The sequence below is a fragment of the Littorina saxatilis genome, linkage group LG2 (assembly GCF_037325665.1).
Source record: "Littorina saxatilis isolate snail1 linkage group LG2, US_GU_Lsax_2.0, whole genome shotgun sequence".
NCBI lineage: Eukaryota > Metazoa > Mollusca > Gastropoda > Littorinimorpha > Littorinidae > Littorina > Littorina saxatilis.
The window spans coordinates 40650213-40668746 of record NC_090246.1 but is presented as its reverse complement, the minus strand read 5'-3'; the positions used below and the strand labels follow the sequence as shown (position 1 = coordinate 40668746).

At 40.1% G+C, this 18534-nt stretch overlaps 1 protein-coding gene across 4 annotated transcripts in view; it reads right to left on the bottom strand.

Annotated features, from left to right (window-relative positions):
- Nucleotides 1–18534, bottom strand: part of LOC138958995 (caspase recruitment domain-containing protein 14-like) — a 39857-nt gene that overhangs the window by 14033 nt on the left and 7290 nt on the right. For 2 of the 4 annotated variants that reach the window (XM_070330343.1, XM_070330344.1), the window contains exons 4-14: nucleotides 15017–15183; nucleotides 14037–14139; nucleotides 13741–13899; nucleotides 13121–13224; nucleotides 12384–12548; nucleotides 11913–12038; nucleotides 11202–11357; nucleotides 7188–7350; nucleotides 3550–3744; nucleotides 2099–2174; nucleotides 1723–1803 (exon numbers count right to left, since the gene is read on the bottom strand). In XM_070330343.1, the coding sequence (XP_070186444.1) occupies nucleotides 1723–1803; nucleotides 2099–2174; nucleotides 3550–3744; nucleotides 7188–7350; nucleotides 11202–11357; nucleotides 11913–12038; nucleotides 12384–12548; nucleotides 13121–13224; nucleotides 13741–13899; nucleotides 14037–14139; nucleotides 15017–15183 (1495 nt within the window). The remainder of the gene's footprint in view (nucleotides 1–1722; nucleotides 1804–2098; nucleotides 2175–3549; nucleotides 3745–7187; nucleotides 7351–11201; nucleotides 11358–11912; nucleotides 12039–12383; nucleotides 12549–13120; nucleotides 13225–13740; nucleotides 13900–14036; nucleotides 14140–15016; nucleotides 15184–18534) is intronic. The other 2 variants (XM_070330346.1, XM_070330345.1) reach the window with 2 other exon arrangements.

Sequence of the window (18534 nt, the reverse complement as noted above, 5' to 3'; positions counted from 1 at the left end):
ACACTAAATACCCCACTTCCCCTCTGAAGTATTGATGTACAACCCATGGCACTAACATTCATGTAGTCGTTTATAACTGAGGTTGAAAAATTCGCTTCATGACGAGACAAGTATAAATGCCATTCACCCAAACTGAAAACTTCGCTGCTGTCTGCTCGCATTGTACGGATTAGCTGTTCTCTTCTCCTCCCCTTGTTGCATCCTAGTTCTTCAGTTGTTTCTAGTTTTCCGTTGATGTTGTGTTTTGGTCTTCTTCATAAGTAGTCTTGTTCAAAATTAAAAAAAATCAAACTTCTTTTTGTTGTATACGAATGAACTAATAAAACGCTGTTTAACAGCTGTGTTGTCAAATCGATTTTTTTTCCAAAGTCAGTGTGGCACCTGCGCAAAAATAACGCGCATAAGAAACGGCGTCTGCTATCAAAATCTGAGATCAACGCATCGACGCAAAAACTGTCATTTTGTAAGTTTGGAACAACAAATCAAGGTCAGAACAGCACTCGTCGGCATTATTAATACTTGTCTCGTCTAAATATCGGACCCTATTGCTACGCTGAAAACACAATAGCTGTTAATGTTTTCGGAATCAGAAAATGATGAAGAATAAGATGAACGTAATTTTGGATCGTTTTGAAACAAATTATTTTTAATTACAATTTTCAGATTTTTAATGACCAAAGTCATTAATTATTTTTCAAGCCTCCAAGCTGAAATGCAATACCGAAGTCCGGCCTTCGTCGAAGATTGCTGGGCCAAAATTTCAATCAATTTGATTGAAAAATGAGGGTGTGACAGTGCCGTCTCAACTTTTACAAAAAGCCGGATATGACGTCATCAAAGACATTTATGAAAAAAAAGAAAAAAAACGTCTGGGGATATCATACCCAGGAACTCTCATGTCAAATTTCATAAAAATCGGTCCAGTAGTTTACTCTGAATCGCTCTACACACACACACACACACACACACACACACACACACACACACACACACACACACACACACACCCACACACACACACACATACACCACGACCCTCGTCTCGATTCCCCCCTCTACGTTAAAACATTTAGTCAAAACTTGACTAAATGTAAAAAGACATTTCAATATGCATTATGAATATCAAGCAATGATGGAATATTATATTATATCAAAGAATTATTTACTTGTTTAGAGAGAGAGAGAGAGAGAGAGAGAGAGAGAGAGAGAGAGAGAGAGAGAGAGAGAGAGAGAGACAGACAGACAGACAGACAGACAGACAGACAGTCAGTCAGTCAGTCAGAGACATACGGACAGGCAGACAGACAGACAGACAGACAGAGACATTCAGACAGACAGTCACAGACAGAGACATACGGACAGAGACATACGGACACACATACTTACTGACAGACAGAAGGCCAGAACGGCCAGGGAAAGACTGTGACAGACTAGACAGACACACAGAGTCTATGTCCTTCCACACTTTTAAATCTGCATATACACTGTTGGTGTACATGCCTCGGTAAAGAGATGGGTTGAATTAATATGCTTCCCAGTAGTTTCACAGTCTTTAGCCATCCACCCAAACCTCCAAGAATCAGTTCACAGTTTGAATGATTCTAACCTAAAATATATTCATGGGTGTATTGAAACTAAACATTCCTGCTTACATTGCAGCTAAGCCTGAAATGTCAGACACTTAATGATAACAAAGACCTGTGTAAACAGTGCTCCCCTCACCTTATGAAGAAGTTCCCTGCCGTTGAAAATTCACCTGATACGTTGGTGTTGGTTACAAACTTACTGTCAGTATTTCCATTCCTGAAAGTAATCAGAATCTCATGAAAACAGAATGACATACTGACATTGCTAAAAGCTACATCAGAAACACACACACACACATGCAAGCAAACACACACACACACACACGTACACATACACTCTCTCTATTTCTTTGCATTTCTCATCCAATGATGTATAATAATTTAGTCTACAAATAAAAAGCTCCCAAACCCACCCAAAACTCCTTATCCGTTTCCACATTCACTTTTTCACCTTTTATCATTATAGATTCAACACCAATAAAAAAAGGAAAAGAAAAAGCTGTTGCCATTACCCAGAGTCAGTGGGGTCCACAGGGTCGAAGGTAGACGATGACACAGATGACAGCTCCGACAGAGTGCTTGCCACATCTGTTACATTAGCAAACACCAGACACTTGTACAGTATACACAAATATTCAATAATGAAGGTTTTAAACTAAACTGCACATACTTTTATTTCTATTTTTTTAATGGACCAGCTTTTAACTTTTAAGTTTTTACAGGATATTCTTGTCTCCTACAAAATGCAGAAACTTGAAGTCAGATGTTTTCTCAGCCCTTAAAAATAACATCAACATTTTTACAACATTCAAATATGGGATTCTGAAATCTCATTATTTTTCTTAAAATAATTAATAACGAGCAAATGTGTGACTGATACTTATACGCATAATACAAAATAACCACATCAGGATTTATAAGCAATGTGGAAAAGAGTTGCGCGCAAAACAGTGAGGCAAGTGAGTCAAAGCGAAAGGTCCTGCTGCTGACCAGCTAACTGTTTGTTATGCAGTGATTGTTTGATATAATACTCTTTTCTTTAAAAAATATGCACATCAGAGCCACAATTCTGTGCCGACTGCTTGAAATTATCTTTAGGCAAACATGTTTTCCAAACTCACGTGACCTCCAGCCAAACCCAGATGACCTCAGTCAAAATGGTGTCAGCAACCGCTATGCAGCGATCATTGACACAATGAATCGTGAACTTCGGTGAGCAGATTTTCAAGAAAAAAAAAGGTATCATATTAAGCGCACACTGCATAATATAAACACATCAGTTAGTTGTTTGCTGCGATTGCAGGTCTAATAATAGACAATGTTCAGAAATAACTCTGTCAGGATTTTTAAGCAGTGTGGTAGAGTTGGCGACATAAAATGTGAGGCGGAAATGCACGATGCTGACTATGCAGGCATTTACTTGTGACCGCGACCAACTCTAACTCTGATGTGTACGTCATCCAATGTGCGCTTTATATGAGTCTTTTTTTTCGAGCCACTATCCGCTGCCGATTGCTTATAGTGGTCGCTAAAGAATGTGTGCTTTTCTAAACTCGCCATGACCTCAACCAAAACATGTTGTCAGCACAAACTGCAGGCCATTGATTATTACTGCAACGACAATCTGCAGCAAATCGTGGCTCCGGTGTGCATATTTTCAGAAGAAATAGGTGTCATATTTAAAGCATAACATGTCAGCATTGTGTACTTCTGCCTCACATTCTGGGACGCTAACTTTGCCACACTGCTTGAAAATAACATTATTTCCGGAGATGTGGGTCTATTAACCGCTCAGCAGTGTGCTGTCACGCTGACTTGCTTGCCTCACTATCTGGGGTGATACTCTCCCTGCCACAGCGCTTGAAAATCCTGACAGCTATTATAATTCTGAAAAATGGCATTTTGACTAACACTTTCTTATCTGAATGTTCGTACAAATCTGATGTCTCATGACACAACTCACCATCCTCATCACTTCCTGTCAGATCTGACACATCGTGGCTGGGATTTTTCGCTCTCATGGATTCAGACACATGCACTTTCATGGACCCATGATCTCTCTCCACCAATTCACACTTGGGCACCAAATTAAGGTTGACCAACACTGCAGGACTGCCTGGGACACCGTCAGGGACGTCAGTCAAGTTGCTGCTGCCCTCTGGTGAGGGTGATTACATCATCAAAAATTAAATCCTAAATATATAGATCGACTGCAAGCATTTGATGTGCTTGGCAAACACATAACAAATAAAAGTTGGTGCTGTTCTCTGGTCAGAGTGGTACATCAACAAAAATTAAGTCCAAAATATATAGACTGCAAGCATTTGATTAAACTTTCTTTCTTTCTTTATTTGGTGTTTAACGTCGTTTTCAACCACGAAGGTTATATCAAACACACACACACTACGCGTGCGAGAAAAAAGTCCCAGAGAAGGGATGACATCACGATGCATTGACCTCAAAACATTTTGACATCGTCTAATTGCGCGAGCATTATGCCGTAGTCTCGGAAATTCCAACCCAACATATTTGCCCTGGGTGGCGACGGATCAAAAAACAAAGAATTGGTCGTCACCTGCCGTATTTTACTTAGCAGGTTCCCAATTTTTGGTGAACTTCAATCCCCTTCCATCCGCCTGAGTTTGTGCACAAAGAATCCTTCTTTATCATGTATTATCGGCATGAACATTTCTCAAGTCGATTACAGTATAGCGTTTGTGGGATACCTCCAGCTTCACTGGTATTAACAAGTCCTGTCAAGTGATATAGAAGTATTAAGTCAATCTGTTGGTCTGACACTGTCAGGTAAAACTCCCGGGCCCTTCAATGCTTCATCTAAAAGCTTAATTGTGTATGTCTGTGTGTATGTAAGTGTGAGTGTGATTGTGAGTGTGTGTGGGGTGTGTGTGTGTCAGTGCGTGCGTGCATGTGTGTGTGTGTGTGTGTGTGTGCGTGGTGCGTGCATGTGTGTGTGGGTTTTTTCAGGTCTGAAATGCAATGTCAGCATTCTTGTCACATAATTTTAAGCCATCTTGAGAGAAAAAAATGTGTAACGAGATGAAAACTTAGCTAGATTGTACAAAACCGTAGATACTTCACACCATGAATGCAGATAAAAAACAAGTCGCGTAAGGCGAAATTACTACATTTAGTCAAGCTGTGGAACTCACAGAATGAAACTGAACGCACTGCATTTTTTCACAATGACCGTAGTCCGCCGCTTGTGCATAACGGAGTGAAACTGACGAGCCTGTTCAGCGCGGTAGTGGTTTCGCTGTGCTGCATAGCAAGCTTTTCTGTACCTCTCTTCGTTTTAACTTTCTGAGCGTGTTTTTAATCCAAACATATCATATCTATATGTTTTTGGAATCAGGAACCGACAAGGAATAAGATGAAATTGTTTTTAAATCGATTTCAGAAATTAAATTTTGATCATAATTTTTATATTTTTAATTTTTAGAGCTTGTTTTTAATCCAAATATAACATATTTATATGTTTTTGGAATCAGAAAATGATGAAGAATAAGATGAACGTAAATTTGGATCGTTTTATACAAACAAACAAAAATTATTACAAAAGTCATTAATTAATTTTTAAGCCACCAAGCTGAAATGCAATATGTTATGTTATATGAAGTCTTATATTGCGCGCGTATCTCCAGACTCAGACTCAAGGCGCAGGGATCTATTTATGCCATGTGAGATGGAATTCTTTTACACAATACATCACGCATTCACATCGACCAGCAGATCGCAGCCATTTCGGCGCATATCCTACTTTTCACGGCCTATTATTCCAAGTCACACGGGTATTTTGGTGGACATTTTTTATCTATGCCCATACAATTTTGCCAGGAAAGACCCTTTTGTCAATCGTGGGATCTTTAACGTGCACACCCCAATGTAGTGTACACGAAGGGACCTCGGTTTTTTGTCTCATCCAAAAGACTTAAGCACTTGAACCCACCACCTAGGTTAGGAAAGGGGGGAGAAAATTGCTAACGCCCTGACCCAGGGTCGAACTTGCAACCTCTCGCTTCCGAGCGCAAGTGCGTTACCAGAGTCTCTGCCACCCAGTCCTTACCAAAGTCCGGCCTTTGTCGAAGATTGCTTGACAAAAATGTCAATCAATTTGATTGAAAAATGAGGGTGTAAAGCCGGATATGACCTCATCAAAAGTATTTATTCAAAAAAAGAAAAAAACGTCCGGGGATATCATTCCCAGGAACTCTCATGTCAAATTTCATAAAGATCGGTCCAGTAGTTTGGTCTGAATCACTCTACACACACACACACGAACAGACAGACACACACACACACACACATACACCACGACCCTCGTCTCGATTCCCCCTCTATGTTAAAACATTTAGTCAAAACTTGACTAAATGTAAAAAGCACCAAAATTCAATGAATAAAAAGAAAATGCTGATCCAAAACACATACATTTTAGACCCAAAGAAGCCAAATAAAACAAAACTTCCATATAATTATGATCAGACATGCTGCAAAAATACTAAACCATGCAAACGAAGGAATTAAACACTGGAAAATACCAGAAAAGTAATGTCTGATGTTTTACCAATCTTATGTGAAAATGCCTGAAAAGAAAGAATCATGCAAGAGGCAAATCTGACTGGTTTTAACAAAATGACATGGGCAAAACCGTCATATAGACGTAAAAAAACCTGCCCAAGCAAAACATGACTGAATGTGGGAGTTATAGTTCATGAGCAAAAAAGAAGAACAAGAACAAGAACAAAAAGAACAAGACCAAGAAGAAAGATTTACAAGGCCTGCAGTTCATACTTTCAAGAGATTGCACATTACCCCATAATTATATTATCTGTTTGCGAGAACAGTCAGATTAGTTGTTATTCACTCACACTGCAGAGAAAACTGTACCTTCTTTGATTCATTCCATTACTCAGAAAGGGGCTGTACGTGCTTATTAAAGCATCAAGTAAAGGAATAAGCTTTCCTGTGCCATACAACTTTAAACTGCGCACAACAGAGTAACACTTAACACAAAATAAAACTGAAAAAAGGAATTCAGGGCAGAGAGTTCAGCTAAAATCCAAAGATTAAGACTCCAGAGAGAAACCATGCCCAACAGAAATGAATGAAGATTACAAACATTGAAATATGCAAACCAGCTGATTTTTGTTCTGTACGTATCCCAGTTTGTATACAAGGTCAATACATGTACCAGAAGTCCCTTTCATGAACAAAGACACGAATAAACAAACAATCAAACGCACCTACACTCAAACACCATGTTAAAAACACAATTTCGTCATCATCCCGGATTTTGGGCGCAACTTCATTCTTGGCGATTTTGATGTTTTTGTGCTTTAGACTAAGTAAATCATTCTTAATGAGAAAGTCGTTCTCTAAAATACGATGGACAATTCGTGATTTAACATTCTTTTATCTTTCTATCCATACCAGGTACAAATATCAACGCTATTTCATAATACAAATAATCAGTGTTGGCCTGCTGCTGATAATCTGTCCAAAATGAGTTAAGCCAAAAATCCATGACGACGTCGATTTAGCAAACAAATAAGCAAAAATGGGAACAAAGCTCATGCAGCATACCGCTATAAACAGAAGTGGCGTAAAACGAAGCGAAGTGTTTAAACGGGTCTTGTTTACCAGGCTGAGGAGACGCCCGCGGGGAGTGAATCAAAGGACGCTGGGGTGGGTCAGGACGATTATTCAAGTCTGGTAGGCGTGGACGCTGTCGCTCAAAGGGTTCTCCCTGAACAAAACGGAAAAGCAATTAACATGCTTTTGAAATCAAATAAAAGATTTGTTAGACAAGTAACATGTTACCTAAGAGACTCTGTGAAGAGCTTTTTTCCTTTGCTTGAGACTTAGCCTCTTTTGTTGTAAGAAAAAGATTAGGATGACAAATAACAGGTTAAGAGGCACTTAAAGAAGACTACTACTACTACTACTACTACTACAACTACTACTACTAACAATATCTATATTAATAATAATAAAAATAATAAAAAATACTTTCATAGTACATGTAATTAATTCACTGTCAGATAGCAGTATTAGGGTGCTTTACAAAACATGTTTGACATTATAATTGATCATTTCACATAAAATAAAAAGACAGGAATCTAAAAAGCCATGATCAAAAAGTCTACATCACAACACTCACACACAAGCATACAGATTTCAGCATAAATGATACAGATCAGGCTTAAAGGTCCTTGTCTACATTTTTATACCGAAATCGCCATTTGACCATTAAAATGCAGAGTCTATTATCTACAAATATCAACAATACACCCCCTTTCGATCAGGAAAGACGAAGCCAGTGTAGCCGTTTGAAAATTCATTGTAGTATTCCAGCGTAGTACTCATAGTAGGATATCCTTATTTGGAAAATGCCAAGTGCAAAACTCCTCTCAAATCCCGTGCATTTCGTGCATTTAAAAAAAGGCGTGGACTGCCAGCGCTCCAGTGTCAAACTGTTGCTGCACTTGTTTGGGCGTGGCTATAAGCATAGTGACATGAATTTGATTGGTCAGTATTTTTAGGCAAAGCCCATGTTCTCAGCAAACAGAAAACAAAATATTGGAAGCGTGAGTCACGCTACCCAAAAATAAAATCTTTTTTTACATATTTTTTTTTTCTATAACTTTTTTCCCCATGGTTCATTCATCATCTGACATAACTTTTCAGCGAAATCTAACCATAAAATTATTGAAAAAAAGCAAAAATGTAGACGACCACCTTTAAATGGGAACACAAAACAGTGAACAACCAGTCATACTCTATTTCAAGACTACAAGCACTTTTAAACGCTGTCACACAATAATTAACATATCGAATTCAATCTTCTTGTTTTTCTTTCTTTATGGCCTGCATCTTCCATGCATGACATTTAGTTCTAGTCAGACCATCGGGATCAAAGGAATTACACACTTCTATGGTACACGTATACTTCCTGGGGCATTCTCTGATGTCCTCCAATGAAATACTTGAAATGTGATTATTTCTTGCCCTTTTACATTTAGTCAAGTTTTGACTAAATGTTTTAACATAGAGGGGGAATCGAGATGAGGGTCGTGGTGTGTGTGTGTGTGTGTGTGTGTGTGTGTGTGTGTGTCTGTGTGTGTGTGTGTGTGTGTGTGTGTGTGTGTGTGTGTGTGTGTGTGTGTACAGCGATTCAGAGAAAACTACCGGACCGATTTTCATGAAACTTTACATGAGAGTTCCTGAGTATAATATCCCCTCCCTTTTTGGCTCACGTAAGTGTAGCCTATGCGATGCTAAATTTTGTCTGTCTGTGCGTGTGCGTGTGCGTGTGTGTGTATGTGTGTGATAGAAACTTTAACATTTGACTAAACACCGAAATACTAATTTTACCTGGTTATTATCCAAGCAACAGCTTCAAAATATTGAAGCAATGATCAACATTTCGTCGGCACGTATGTAGTTAAAGTGTGTATCCAAAGAAAACGGGTGGTAGGGGGTTTTTTGGGGGGGGGGGGGTAAAAACAGATGACTGGTTTGTGTCGTGTGTGGTATGTAGACCAGGTCAGGGGTCAAGGTTAGGTCAGATCGCGTGAAGGATTGTGGTATAGATACAGTTATCACCGAGCTGCAGTTCGCCGATTCGAAGAAGACGATTTCACATTGTTCGGTTTCGTAGCTCCAGAAAAATAGATAAAAAAGATACCAAAGGAGATTTCCTACAGGTTAATCTGCACAGCGTGTTTCCAGTGTCTGCGCGAGGAAGCGCTGTCGAAATCTGCACAGCGTGTTTCCAGTGTCTGCACGAGGAAGCGCTGTCGAAAGCGCAGTGTCGATCTGGTCATCTGGCAGTCGTGTCCCCGTAAGTAGGCTACAGACAGACAGATCTAGATCTAGTGTCTCGCACTCTTGCACCGTGTCACCTATGCTTACTGTGTGTGTGTGTATGTGTGACGGAGTGATTGAGTTTGTGTTACTGTTTGTCGATTTCTTACGTGAGCCTTGAAGGCTTCGCCTCTTGTTTTCCTTTTTTTGATAAATGTCTTTGATGACGTCATATCCGGCTTTTTGTGAAAGTTGAGGCGGTACCTACTGTCACGCTCTAATTTTTCAACCAAATTGGTTGAAATGTTGGTAAAGTAATCTTCGACGAAGCCCGGACTTTGGTATTGTATTTCAGCTTGGAGGCTGAAAACTTAATTAATGAGTTTGCTCATTAAAGTTGTCATTAAAATCGATTTTTCGCAAACAGATTTAAAACTGATTTCGTTGTATTCTTCATCTTCTCCTGAATTCAAAAATATATAGATATGTCATGCTTACTCTAAAAAATATGCTTAGAATGAAAGGAAATAGGTTCAGTAAGTACTACGGACGCGTGCTTCGCGGAGGCGAGCGTGACCCGTCTCGGTTTTCGGTATGGTTAGCCGAGACTATCTGAAAGTAGTCTCGGCGATAATTAGTTTGTAGTGTTGATCTTGACTAAATGTCTTTATATCGCTTCAGGCGACTTGTTTTCTTTTGTGTTACTTTGTTTAAGTTTATAAACAGCAAAAAAAGGCAAAAACAGTCTGTCCACCTATGTATTACTCAAGCCAAAGAAAATCATTTTGTACTTCACAAGACAGATAGGGAAGGAACAATTCTGAATGGCACTTATAAGATTAACCCCTTGACTGCCTTAGGACGGGTATACCCGTCATGCGCTTGTGCAGCCGCAGCGCCTTAGGACGGGTTAACCCGTCTTCTCCGTTCCGGGATTTTCCAGAAATGCTACGTCACTGCTGACACACAAATACCAGCCAATGGCTTGGTAGGATACCTCATTCTCATGAATAAACATAAATGGTGACGCGGTTTTGCGTCTGAAGGCTATTTTTGGCCTTGGCGACAGGGTAGGGGAGAGAAATCTTGACTCGTCAAAATGGCTGACGGTGACAGTCGACCGGGCCCTAGTAGGGAAAAACAAAGCCGGACTGACGCTACAGGCAGTGCAAATGATTATGGATACTGACAGGGGAAGGGGGAGATCTTCTTTCGGACGATTCGTTGGAAACAGGTAGATGATAGTGATTATAATCCTTTCTTGGAGCGAGCAAAACAGCCACCTGTGTTTGATCCACAGGCACCGGAAGATGCGCCGGACTGATTTTGCAAAAGTTCATATTTAAACATCATTATAAACCAAACTAATTATTATTTCCATGATTAGACACTAAAAACAGATTCTTGGTTCAATTTCCCTTAAAAATAACATAGGTTTTACTTACCTACCTACTGCCAGTTTGGAGCTAGAATTTTTGTGAATTATTACACCCCGAAATCCAATATTCCCTGGCAGTCAGGAATGCACATATGCAAGTTTTGATTGGCAGCGAAAGGGTTAAGAAAGGTGTGCACACTCATGCATGCTTGTGTGAGTGTGTGTGTGTCTGTACTGTGTGTGTGCATGCATGTGTGTGTGAGTGTGTGAAGGTCTGCATGCATGTGTGTGTGAGTGTGTGAAGGTGTGTATGCATGTGCGCAATAATATACAGGTGCACATGCATTCTATTCCTTGATTCTAAACGATACACAGTACAGAGCACAAGCCTCACAAAAACACAATATACTCACAGGAACGCAATAGCGATGCTCCTGTCGAAACTGCTCATAGTTCTGCTGCAATTGGTCGTAGCGTGTCTCCATTTTGTGCAGCTGTTCAAACTGCTTCTCGCTGGACAGCGACATCTCCCACGTCTTGGTCTGCATGTGCATGCGCTCCTCTTCAAGCTGATAAAAAAATCATTTTTATGTTACATGCATGTCCTGAGAGACATCTTTTCTCGTGAAAGAGTTCAGCAAATCTGCCAAAATGATGGCAAACTTTTTGGCAATTTGAAATAAGTTTCAGCATTTCGCAGACTCAGCCTACGCTAAACGACATCCCAGCAGATGTTCAAAGAAGAAGACCAATGCCAAAGCATGTACTGATACCCTTTTTATTCCTTGCATCGGTATTTAAGGACATCTGTGTCAGTTTAAGAGTAAGCCTTAAACAAGAAATGCCTCGGCTTCATCTCTGTTTGTGTACTAAGTATGATCAAAGCAATATCTTCTAGACATCTAAAACAATCATGTAAGTACTCAAAAATAAATGTTTGAACAGTGTATTTTTGCAAAGCACACTGCCAATTATGCTAATGAGAGATCTTCTTTGTTACTGAGACAAGACTCTTTTTCACAAATCAGTGATCGTGTAAGCTTCACTGTAATGAAACCTTTAAGGTCTTAATTTAAAACAGGGTTCCACTGTACAATAATTGCACTGCGGGAGGCGAAACAAACCTTTCTCTTTTGATCTTCAAGCTCTTTGATTTTATTGTAGTAACGCTCAATCTTCTGTGCAGATGTGATCTGTCTGCTCTCCAAGGTGTTCTTGTCATGTTCCAGAGTACACACACGCCTGTGCATCTGCAAAATTCAGCATCAGTCATATTTACAAAAAAACACAGTCTCCAAATTGAAAGTGCATTGACAATGATCAAGAGAGCTTTCCAATAGCTGATGCCTGCAGGTATGTTTCCTGGAGAGAAAAAAAGGTGCATAACAGATTTTCTATTGTTATCATCAATATGTTCAAACTGCAAACTAATATACTACTCATATTTAGTCGGTAATACAGAACAAAAACTGGCACATTTCAGTAATTGCTTGGCGCACATTGCCTTCAAACTTTTCTTTGTGCTGACACATTACACATTCACAAAATACATATCATATGCATTGTTGACTCCGGGGACACATAAATTGCTCCACCTGGTCACGTTCATCCTTCTCATCGTCGAGCAGACTCTGCATCCACTGGAGTTGTTCGCACAGGCCACGGTTGGTCTCCTCCAGGTTTTTCATGTCGTCCATCAGAATCTCCACCTGCTGCCGCAGCTCATCCTGAACACACGTTGAAGATACAGTAGAACACCCCTTTTAACAGAAAATCAGGGTTTAAAAAGGAGAGAGACTTAAAATGAAGGTAAATTTACAGTCGTTATGAACAGAAATTCTCAACTAGTAAGGTCTGAAAAGGGGGGGGGGGGGGGGGGGGGTTTACACTGTATGATGTTAGAATTAGACCAAACATTATCATCAGCTAGAAAATGGCGTTGCTGGTGTTCCCATAAAAAAATTAAGCTGAAAATTGTTTCTTTTCACATTATCCTGAAAATAAGTGTGTCTTTGTCATTTGTAATGTTTGTGTGGGTGTATGGTAGGTAAAATGTCAACCATCCATTATAATAAAACATCAACAAGTAATTCTGTTTAGATCTACAATTCATGGACATTAACATGCTTTCTGGTAACAATCCTTGGGCAAATGTTTGTTTACCATTGCCACAGTACATAATTTTGTCAACAGAAAACACAAAACAGCCTGATTTAGGCTGCATTAAAGACAACTAATCCTGTGGCTTAAAAGGATCTACAAGCTGTTTCCAAGATGTGGCCGAAGATAACAATAAACAGCAACAAAAGAAGTGATCTGTTCTCCATCATACCTGTCTAGCTTTCGCCACTCTGTTTCCCAGGTCTGGGTAATTGTTTTTGACTTGGCTTCTGGACTGGAACCTTATTGATGCCTGGCGCACTTTCTCAAACTTGGCTGCAAGCAAGAAAAAAGAAAAAAGGTGTGAGTGTACAGGATTTGCTTCGTGCAATGTGAAGCTCTATCCAAATGTCACTTTTATGATATAATTTGACACTTTCCCATGATTAATACAATGGCAAAAAAAAGACGAACTCCGCAAATGGGCTGTGAAAGAGTGAACACTCTTGCTTTTATTGGTGCAAACCTTCCGCATGTGCTCCTTGTCCACATGTGTTGGACATACCCCTCGCTAGTGACTGGCCTATAATGTCACATGGGTAGTTTGCCTCAATAAAAGCAAAAGTATTCACACTTTAACAACCACTTATACAAACCCAACAGAGTTATTTCAGAAAATTGTCTATTATCATATTTTTTTCTTGACAGATTTCTGGTCAGGTCATCCATTTCTCTTTCAACCCCTGATCCCAATCTCTACAACTGAATCATAATAACCAGTTGGTCTTTTGTCATCTGACATTTTCTTCCTCATGATCACATAATCAATCAATAAAATCACAGAATCCTTACCTCTGAGATCACTCTCTTCCCTGCTCTTTCTGTTGAGTTCAAAACTTTTCTCCTGAATCTGCTGAGTCATCTCGTCCAGCTGGCCCTGTAGCTGTGTCTCTTGGTCCCGACGCTTCTGCAGCTCCAAGGTCAGGGTTCGAATCTCATGCAGAAACTGTCCTGTGAAGTGAAACAAATAACAATAAATAAAATAAAATAAAAATAGATAATAAATACATTTATGAGAAAAAAAATACATAAACAAAAAACAAAGTATCAATTAAAACCACAACAGATAATAAATGCATATCACATACTGTTCTCTTCCTTGATCTCCTCATTGTTAGTTGTCACAGTATGCAGCCTTTCCTTGAGCTGCTGATTGTCCCTCTCGAACTGACGCAGGCGCTGGTGTTCTCTCTGAAAAGATATCAAATGACATAAGGCAATCCATTCAAGGAAGAATGAGTTTCAAGGAAATAAATAGGTTCCCTGGCGGGGGTCTGGGGGCAACGCATTAAGATGTCAAAACATTTTATTGGCCTTGTAAATATGAGTTTAAGTTTTTAACCCCGTCTGGTGTAAGATAAATGGTGCATGTAAAGCAAAACACTATTTTGTCCCTCTCACCTGGGTTAAACTATACAACATGTTAGTTATAGGCACATGTACAGTTCATAATTACATGCACTTTTTTTGTTGAAATCCGCGAAATTGAGGAGATTTGGATTGCCTGGACATCGATGTAAATCCATTCACAGCACAAAGCTTATTTTTACGGCAACTAGTCAACTTCTAGTGTAGCAACACCGCCATTAGTCTTAATCTGACAAACACAAAAAATGTCAAATGCCATCAATATGTTAGGACGGACCTGTTGACATTTTCCATTGTCCAAGGATGAAACCTTAAAAGCTCACAGTAGGAAGGCAGGTGGGACAGAGAAGTCACCTGTGATGACTCTTTGTGAGATCATAAAATACTATGTAAGTTATATCTTTATTTTTTAAAACTTACTAAACAAAGAGCATTAAGTTACATTTCCGAAATCCTGCTCTTCTGGACATGTGGATAAAATGCTTTAAAATTTATAACGAAATTTACTGCAAGGAAGATGTTGACAATAACAAAATTACATTGAACAATGATTCTATCGTGTTCAAAGTACCTAAAAATGCTGAGAACCCATTACATGTTTTTGGACCAAAATTCCATGACAAAAAATTCTCTAGCCTTAAAATGGTTGTTCCACTTTCCCAGAATATCTTCTGGTTATGGGGAACACCGCTTTACTGACCTCCAGATCCTCAATTTCATTTTTCTGGTGCTTGAGCATGGCCTCCATGTCATTGACCTGCTCGGCCAGATCTTCCTTTTGGTTCCGCAGTCGCGTCATGTTCAGTCCCACTGTCAGCAGCTGGTTCAAGTTGCATGACAGGCGACTCTTTTTGTCCTGCCTGTAGGCTTTAACCAAGAATAAAATAGAAGAAATGCTTGGTTTCAATTCTTTCTCAACAATTCTGACAATGAAACAAACTTTCTGACAATAAAACAAACTTGAAATAAGAGATTGACAGCTCTTTTTGACCTGCCTGTAGGTTTTAACCAAGAATGAAATTGAAGCAAAATCTTGGCTGAATTCTTTCCCCACAATTCTAAAAGTTAATCAAAATTGAGAATAAGAAATGGCTTGTATTTAATGGTCCCTCAAATTAGACAGAAAAATCACATAATTTATAGCCGCTTTCACCACATAAATAGATGCTTCCAGCAACAGAAATTTTAATTACCAACAGAAAAGCTGAATCTGCAACAATAAAAATAAACCAGCAACTGAATGGATGATTCACCAACAATTAATACACTTCAGCAAAAAAAAATACGCTCAGCAATTGATTAGCCACTTTGAGCAACAAATTAGACATTTTCAACAACAAAATAGCTACAAAGAATGGATGAATGGTCAATGTTGATTTTCTTGAGTAGTTTTCACTAACTGCGTACAATGTTATGGCCATTCATCACACAATTGCACTGGGTGAGTTATGATCAATGTTGACACTAGGTGAATTATGGTCAATGTTGACACTAGGTGAATTATGGTCAATGTTGATTTTCTTGAGTAGTTTTCAGTGGCAGTATTTTTCAGTTTTTTGATTGTTGAACCAGTGACAGTGTGAATTCTTGACATCTTCTCATGAAGAATGTATCATTCCTTCGAGATCTCGCCATTGCATTTATGACTGACCTAGCATCAACACACCAACTATGGAGTTTGAAATAGTGGCACCAATCACACAAGAATCATCTGAAGATTCGGAACCTGAACAGCCTCCACAAAAAAAGGCAACGTGGAGCTGGGAGAGTCTACACAAAAGAATCAGAGTTTGACAACTGCAAGGAAGCTGCAGACTACATGAAGCTGGTTAGTATAGTGTTTTCACATTATATCCTCATGTCACTTTGTGACTTTTGTGTGCTCCCGGTTTGACTGGGAACAACTATGTTTTGGGAACCGAAGCCTGTCACATGTATATCTCTCCGTTTGTCAGTATTTTGTAAGCTCTGTTTCACCCTTCTTCTTCTTCTTCTGCGTTCGTGGGCTGAAACTCCCACGTACACTCGTGTTTTTTGCACGAGTGGAATTTTACGTGTATGACCGATTTTTACCCCGCCATTTAGGCAGCCATACGCCGTTTTTCGGAGAAAGCATGCTGGGTATTTTCGTGTTTCTATAACCCACCGAACTCTGACATGGATTACAGGATCTTTTTCGTGCGCACTTGGTCTTGTGCTTGCGTGTACACACGCGGGTGTTCGGACACCGAGGAGAGTCTGCACACAAAGTTGACTCTGAGAAATAAATCTCTCGCCGAACGTGGGGACGAACTCACGCTGACAGCGGCCAACTGGATACAAATCCAGCACGCTACCGACTGAGCTACATCCCCGCCCTCTGTTTCACCCAATTTGGTAGGAATAATCACGATGCCATGGGGTAATAATACATTGTCTAGCTGTTTAACAACTTCGCTAATGTAGAGACCAACATTTTGCATCTGTCCCATTGGGGAAGGGGTTCACAGGGGTAACAAAGGGCTGGTTTCTGAATGCAAGTTCTGTTTATGTTTCAGAATGACTGCTGGGCTGTGTACAACACAACGCACACCAGTGACGGCAAGAAGGTCTACTACAGATGCAAGAGAGGGGCACCTTGTCCTGCACATGCAGAAGGGTCTGGAGAGTCATCTTTTCGACTCGCGGTTTCAACAAAGCGTCTACTGAAGCTGGGGGCGAGGTCAAAGAACGTTCATGCTGACGCGACTTATAAACTTATCTGGCAGGGCTTCCCTGTTTTGATCGCTGGCTACTCTGACGCTGTTCGGAAATCTCATCCGTTGGTTCTGGCTGTTCCTGTCAACGAAACAAGAGCTGATTTCAAGTTCCTCTTCTCTGCAGTGATTTCAGGTGTCAGTCTGGCAACAAACAGTGTATTCCATTTCCAACCCTCATTGCTGATGCTGCGGGAGCTGTCAGGAACGGCTTCACGCTGGCTTTTGGGCAAGATGCTGAGACAGTAGTTATGTGCTGGGCTCATGTAATAATGAATACCGACAAGCAGCTTGTCAAAATAAAAAACAAGGAGCTGCAAGCTCAGGTCAGGGCAGACATATGCATTCTCCAAACGTGTCCTGATGATGATTCGTTCCTCCAAGCCGCAGCTCTGTTCCAGAGGAAGAAGGAGTGGCTTCCTTCATCGAATATTTTGAGAGCTCATGGCTCGATCAGAACATCACCTGGTACGAGGGATATGCCATTGATCACCCCTCAACCAACAATGCCCTGGAATCCACCAACATGCAAATCAAGAGGCAGAATACCATTCGTGAAAGATTGGAGTTGTCCAGATTTCTCGCTGTTGTTGAGCAAGACATTGTGAAGAACTGGTCTGCCGAGAGAGAGCCCCAGGTAGAGATGGAGATGAGCCCAAAATCCCTGTGCAGGATGTCCCCAAGCGTGATCTCAAATTGTGGACGGAGGCTTATCAGTGGGCCTCATCGCCTAGGGAGTCGCTGAAGGCAGGCAACTTGATCTACGTCGCATCCTCAACCTTAGACAAGGAGTTAGCTACAGCCATCAGGGATGTTGAAGAAAAGAACCCATCTGCCTCATGGGCAGATTTTGATGACTTTGCTGCCTGTAGACATGCCATCTGGAAGGTCACAATTGACCCAGACTCTGACCAGTTCAGGTGCAACTGCCCAGGATTTCTCAAGGGCAACATTTGCAAGCACTCTTTGGGATGTGAAATCAGACTCAAAGTTGGCAAAAGCAGCGCTTGTCCGTCAGTGACTTTCCAGGTTTAATTTGATGAACTTTTAAACCTTTAATCTTAGTACTGTACATGCACTATGTGTGGCCTAATGTGTGAGTGAACAAGAATATGATTGTACAAGTTAAGCTATTTCGAATAAATTTGTCACTATCAGAATGATCTTTCTAAAGCCCTGGGTACAATTTCTGTCTTTCTCTATCGTGTTATGTTCTTGAAAATGAAAAGGCTAATTCAACAACAAAATAGAAAATCTAACAAACAAAATGTATCAGTTTAGTAGATTATTTTTAGTTAATGTTGTAGGAAGTATTGCTAGTATCATCCGATTTGTTGGTGAGTAGTTTGTTGCTAGTTTCATCTCTTTACGTGCTTGAATCATCTTATCTGTGGCTGAAATCATCTTTTTTCGTGCTCAAAGAATCCTTTTCGTGGTGGAAAATCTGTTGATGAGGTAAGCCTCTCTGTTGCCAGATTCATCT